Source organism: Pteropus alecto, unplaced genomic scaffold (genome assembly GCF_000325575.1).
Source record: "Pteropus alecto unplaced genomic scaffold, ASM32557v1 scaffold105, whole genome shotgun sequence".
Lineage (NCBI taxonomy): Eukaryota > Metazoa > Chordata > Mammalia > Chiroptera > Pteropodidae > Pteropus > Pteropus alecto.
Genome location: NW_006436294.1, coordinates 1,526,834 through 1,533,420, shown reverse-complemented (window position 1 = coordinate 1,533,420; position 6,587 = coordinate 1,526,834). Strand labels below are relative to the sequence as shown.

Sequence of the window (6,587 nt, the reverse complement as noted above, 5' to 3'; positions counted from 1 at the left end):
GAGAGGGAGCAAGTCACCTTGGCGCTCGGGGCCGGAGCCGACAAAGACGGGACCCTGCTGCTGGAGGGCGGCGGCCGCGACGAGGGGCTGCGCAGGACCCCTCAGGGCCTCGGGCTGCTGGCCAAGACCCCCCTGAGCCGCCCGGTCAAGAGGAACAACGCCAAGTGCCGGCGCGTCCAAACTTTGATCTACGACGCCCTCGAGAGACCGCGGGGCTGGGCGCTGCTCTACCACGCGCTCGTGTGAGTCCCTGGCGTTCGCGGCGCCCCTCGGCGGCGGCGCGGGGTGCGGTTCCGGGCGGGGGCTGGAGCGGAGGACGGCTCTGGGGCTTTGCAGTTGAATTGGGGACCAGCCCGCCCTCGGCGTGTGTGTCTCTGCTGGGGAGGTGTGTGTGTGTGTGTGCGTGTGTGCGCGCGCGTGTGCGTGTGGGCCACTCTCTGGTGTTGGACCCGAACGCTTTAAAGGTCCACGCGTGGCTCCACGGCTTATTTGGAGGCCGGATTGGCATTTATGTGCCCGCGCGGGCGCGCATGTATGTCACCTTCTCCGGATGTTAGTACTGAAGCTTAACAGAAGCTTATGTGGTTTTTCCGATTAACGTAGAGGTTGAACTGGATAAAGCGGATGCTCCCTGGCGCGCTGCGTTTCTGTTTGGGGTGGGTCCCTTCCCTTGGGATCGCTACCGAGTTTAGATGACACGTCCTGGAGTTGGGGAGGGGAGTTGCCCACAGTGTGTGTGTGTGTGTGTGTGTGTGTGTGTAGGTAGTGCGTGTGTGTGCGTGCGCGCGGGTATCGGTTGCTTGCTTGTGCTACCCTTTTTAGGGCTCCATCCTGGCATAGAAAAGATCCTGGTGTTGCTCTAACTGGGCGCTGGGGCTGGTCAGAATGCAAGTCTTTGGGTTCCTTTTAGGGACGCTAATGAGACAGGAACAGAGAGTGTGTATTTCAGGCTCTAAGCCTAGACGGAGAGGCTGGGGCTTAACTGCCAGGAGGTGAGGGCCCCAGTGACTTGTTTTAGCTGAAACGTCTCCATGATTTGGTCCTCATGTGCCCTCAGCCTCCACTGCTGCCCCTTCTCTTGCTTTGGCTGGGCAGGGGCGTGGGGGATGCAAAGGGGCCTGGGCCGGAGGTTTGCCCCCAGGCACCCTTACCCTAGCGTCTCCTTGCTAGTCAGGGTGTAAATGCACGGCCAGGGAAGATGCAGCTCCCTTTCTGCACCTGACCCTCTGGATCCGAAATCCTCCTGTATTTGGGGAGAGGTGGAGAGTGGTGATGTTGGCCCCTCACTCAGGGAAATCAGAGAGAACTGTCAGCACACACTCAGCGGTGTCAAGGCACTTCCAGTGACTCGGTGCCTCCTGTCTGTGGCTTAGTCATCCTGATGGCTGCTTCTCCCGAGGCTGTACCTTACTGGGGTTTGGACAGAGAATTGGCCATGACGTTGACCCTTCTTGTGCCTTCAGCAGTGGATGTTCCTCTCTGTCCTCTTCCAATTGACCCATGGCTTGTGGGGTCTGAGGGATTTCAGGGAGCCTTGGAGTTAATAACACCACCTGCCAATCTTTCTTGGTTGGAAAGCTTTTCCAGATTTGACCACCAGGGGGGGCGTGTGCACAGAATCTCTGAGTTGGCAACAGGTTTCTTCAGAGAGGTTCCTGAAGCCTGGAGAGGGTGCCTCCCCAGAAACAGAGGAACCAGCAGGATGGAGGGGGCATCCAGCCAGGAGCATGGCTTGTGGGTAGTGGAGCTTTTGGCGCCTGCATTAATTTGCAGGTGTTAGTGGCTAGAGAGAAGGGTTAGCAGTTGTTACTCTTCCATTTGCTTTTTTCAGGTGGTAAAAGGGATTAAAAAGTCAATGGCCATGCTACCCTCAACAAGCCCGATCCCATTTGATCTCCTGTTTTGGGGGAGCTAAGCAGGGTCGGGCCTGGTTAGCACTTGGATGGGAGACCATCTAGGAAGACCAGATGCTGTAGGTGTAAAAATATATAAATAAATAAATAAATAAGGGATTGGAAACTGACAAGGTCCTTGCAATCTGTGAGGTCAACCAAGAGTTGCCTCGCCTAAAGATAGATAGATAGATAAATAAATAAATAAATAAATAAGAAAGATTAAAAATATATCCTGTTTCTAGCACTGCATTTAGTTAAATTGGACTGAAATTTAATACTGAAATATATGATAAAAAAGGCACAAGAATTATTTGAATGCACACAAACATCCACAGACTCACATGTCCTTTTGCATGAAAATGGCATTCCAAACTTGGAGTCCCACTGGGGCTTGTGGGCTCCCTCTTTCTTCTCTCATCTTTTCCAGCTAGCACCTCAGCCCTGCATTGCCCAGTCCGGGGAAGGGATAGCTAAGGACTGTTATTGTCAGAGCCTCGATTATCCTCTAGAATTATTCCATCACCTGGAAGCAGCGTCGAGAATGCCAAAACCGGTAGCCTCGTTTTCGCAGAGAGAATCCAGGAAAATTTAAGACTTGGGAGAAGGGAGGAGTTGAATACCTCGCCAAGTACTTTCAGACATGCAAATCATTTAATTGTCACCATAGTCTTATGAGGTGGGAATTAATATCTTCATTTTGTAGATGGGGATATGAAAACTTCCAGAGAGAAAACCATTTGTCCAAGGTCCAACAGCTAATGTTTCTGGAGCTCATATCTGAATGCAGCGGGTCGGCTCTGATTTTGAGCCCAGATCCCAGTTCTGACCCTCTGCCAACAATTGCAACACCCTGGGTATTACACTAGGTGTCACTGGGTGCCCCTGCCCCATTGGTAACACAAGGCTCTTAATAGTACCTCTGCCTCTACTTCCTAGCTGTCAGTTGGCAAATGGCTAGAAATGGAGTTTGAAATCAAAATCAGGGCTGGTCAGAACGGAGGGAACCACAGTGTTAGGGAGATGTGGGCTGAGCCGGGGTGGGAACATGGCTTCTGATTAACTGGGAGTTGTACAGGAAAACTCACAGTGGGTCGGGTCCGAGATCCAGATTTTGAAGCATCCCTAGTTGGTGGATGCATTATACATCCTTTCTCTAGCTTAAGAGGAAGTCCAGTCAAGCAAAAAAAATTGAACCTTTCATTGATGATTCAGGGTTTTGCAAGGCACTGAAATTCGTGTTTCGACGCATCCATTATCCTGTTATAGGCTGTGGCTAATGGTATAAGGGAGCCAGGAATTTGGACTGACCATGAGCTCACAGCCTAGTGCATGCATTTTTTTTTTTAAATGAACCAGACCTATGAGATGCTATCCCCCCATCTCGAAGGTAGAATACAGCAAATAAGGAACTCAGAGACCCTTCCACCACCCAGCCCTGCTGCCTTTGCCTTAAATAGCCCTTCTCTACTTTCTCCTGGCCACTCACTTGGCCCAGCTCCGATGTCACCTCCTCTGGGAAACTTTTCCCTGACCCTCTATACTGAGCTAGAATTGCCCCGTCCCCACCCCCCACAGCATCCCCAATCATAGGATTTTTGTGTGTTGTGTTGGATCGACCCACTTGCTTGTCGTCTGCATTGAACTGAGAGCTGCTTGAGAGCGGGAGCTGTGTTGTTCTGGAGAATTCTCAGTCCCCAGTAGGCTGCGGGGCCCATGGTGGTCACCCTGAGCGTTTACTGAGTAGATGAGTGAAAGCGTACGCTCAGGTTAACCAAGATATGTTCTGTGTGGCTTTCCTATGAACACACGAACAACACTAAGTAGGCAAGGTCAGCCTCATAGGATTTTAATGGTAAGAATGTGCTCAGAAGTCTTAAGGTGAACCGTGGGGCAGGGGGAGAGGTGGGAGCCCCTGCTTTGAGCTCAGTGGAGCTTTGAGCCCTCTGCTTCTTTAGCCTTATGGTCGAAGAGGCTTCTGATGTTGCAGAAAATGGGCTGGACTTGGAATTCACATCTGAACTCTGCCTTAAGTCTATAACTTTACACGAGCCAAGTTGGGGATGATAACACTGCCTTGTCACAGAGTGATTTTTTGACTTCAAGAAAATAGTGTATGTGAATGAAATTAGCCCAGCATTAGGCACTCAGTATTCCTTAGTTGATTCTGAATAGGGGTCTCCTTGAGAGTCATACGTGCCAGCCAGTGTGTCACCCCGGCACTGTCTGGGGACTCTTCTTCCCACCCTGTGAGTGGTGAGACGCCGGCTTCATTTTGGTATCGTTGCTGCACGAGTATCTCGCTGCCCTTGACCACCTCTCCACGGCCAGCTGAGTATGAACAGTCACCTACCTGTTGACAGACCAAAGGGAAATGATCACAAGAAATATCTCTGTTTGGAGGTGGACTGGCTCAGGGACATCTGGAAGGTAAGACAGAGGAGAGACACGAGGCCCCCGCAGCTGCTCTGGAATGTGAAGGACTCGGCTGGTGGATCTAGCATGTTGACTAAAGCATCTTCAGTCCCCAAGGTGCAGGAGAGACACTGGACTCCCACTCAGACCTCTCGGATAGGCAGAGACTTGGCAGCTTTGGGGAGAGAGAAATTTGGTTTCCTAAACTTGCTTTGCATCTTACAGATGTATGGTCTTGGCAAGATGATGTATTTCTGAGCTTTAGTTTCTTCCTTCCTTTCTTCCTCCCTTCCTTCCTTTTCTCTCTCTCCTTTTCTCTCTCTCTCTCTACCTTCCTCCTTCCCTCCCTCCCTCCCTTCTTTCCTTTTTCCTTCCTTTCTTCCTCCCTCTCTTCCTCTCTCTCTACCTCTCTCTCTTCCTCTCTCTTTCTCCTTTTCTTCCTTCCTTCCTTCCTCTCTCCCTCCCTCCTCCCTTTCTTTCTTTCTTTCTTTTTTCTTTTTCTTTATTTCTTTCAAGGTAAAGTACTCAAAATGGTGCCTAGCACATAGAAAATATTCAGGTAATGTTTGTCGTTGCTGTCATTATACGTATTAATTTATTTAAACTCTTGACAACCCTGTGACTCAGTGACAGCCCTACTGTGATCCCCCTTTTGTGATGAAAAAAGGTTTTCTTCATCTGAAAAAAGCTTATCAATATAGGCTTTTGTGAAGCCAAGAGTACCTGGTATAGAAGAAATGCTCAATAATAGTTATTCATGTTATTAATGTTACTCAGTCGATCGATGTTTCTCGACTGTCCTCTCTATGCCAGGCACTCTTCGTTAAGGATCCAGCAGTAAGCAAAACAAAACAGAACAAAATATTATAACCTCTGCCCTGATAGAACATGTGCTCTAACAACATCACTAACACCAGCAGAAATCTCAGAGTGTGGTCATCTGGTCAACCTCCCAGCGTAGGCAGGAGGAGTCCTTTTAACAGCGTTTCATCCAGTGTGACAACTTGTTCTTCGTTACTGGAGGGACGTTATTTTTCTTTCCTCGACAACGCTTCTTCCATTCTCTCAGCGGTTCTGTCTGTCTGACCCCATTTAGCCCATTCTCATCTTTTTGGCCCCATGCATCTTACGCTTTCTCGTGTCTTCTTAACCACCTCATCCCATCCCCGCTTCCTTCACCTCACTCAACTTCCTCTTTACAGCTCCTCCCCCGGTTTCGTCAGTTTCCTCCTCAGGATTGAGAATCGAGGATTTGAGAAGTTGTCATTCTTTTTTTTTTTTTTTAATTTTATTTTATTGTGCTAAGAACAGTTGACATGGTATCTACCCTCTTAACGAATATTTAATTATGCAGTACGTTATTGTTGATGATATCCGCCCTTTGGGCTAAACCGCCATGGTACCTGCTTTATATGCATTAGGAGCCATAGCCGCCGCATCGGGTCCCTTCTTACAGTTCTCCAAGTCTGGTTTTCCTAAGCCGGTATCATATCTGGGGATCAGGCAGCCCGTACAGAGAGCTGCTTCGGCACTGACCCCTTAGATTCTCTGGAAACTTGTCATAGCAGCTTCAGTCCACATCTGCCTTTATGGATGTCTTTTCGGGGAGGGCGGGGTGAAATATTATCTAACATGACTCGAAAACACGGAGCCAGGGGAATTTGCTCATCCCGCCGCGGCCATCTGTACAAATGGAAAATCACTTAGCACTATCGCACCGTTTATCTCCCCGCGCCTGCCCTTCCCTAAAATCCCAGCATTTGCTTTATCTCGCCCACATGTATTGGTTACGGATGCTTCTCCAGACCTACTGATGTCACTCCCCAAACTGAAACCAGCAGGGCCTTCGTAATCAGCAAGTCTAATCAAACTTATCAGCAGACGGTTACTTAACAGCAGTTTATGGGATTTTGATGGGCCCGGCGCTGAGAGTCACTTGGCAGATGACAAAAATCAGAGGCCATCAGAGCTGGAAGGAACTGTAGAGAAGAAGACACGGGCCCAGGGCAGTTCGGAACTTGTCACAGGTCACTCTGCTGACATGGGGAGGACGCGAACTCAGGTTTACAAGTTCCCCCGAGGCTGGTGTCCATTCGGCCACATTGGCTTGACCTCGTGGTCCTCCAGCAGCTGTGTCCCAGGGGAGCATTCTTACCTGCAGCACGAGAACTCTGGGTCCCACTGGCTTGGGATCTAGATCAAATGAACAGAAAGAAGAATAAAGCCAGGTGTGGGCCCATCAGGCATGCACGCACGGGCTCCAGCGGGCCTCTTGCTAAG

General features: G+C 49.9%; 1 protein-coding gene across 1 annotated transcript in view; it reads left to right on the top strand.

Moving 5' to 3' along the window:
- Positions 1-9: 9 nt before the first annotated feature.
- The window catches only part of KCNQ3 (potassium voltage-gated channel subfamily Q member 3), a gene marked incomplete at its 5' end in the record, with an annotated part of 221,503 nt that continues 214,925 nt past the window's right edge, over positions 10-6,587 (top strand). Inside the window, one exon of the mRNA XM_006913015.2 lies at positions 10-242. Coding sequence (XP_006913077.2) covers positions 10-242 — 233 coding nt within the window. The remainder of the gene's footprint in view (positions 243-6,587) is intronic.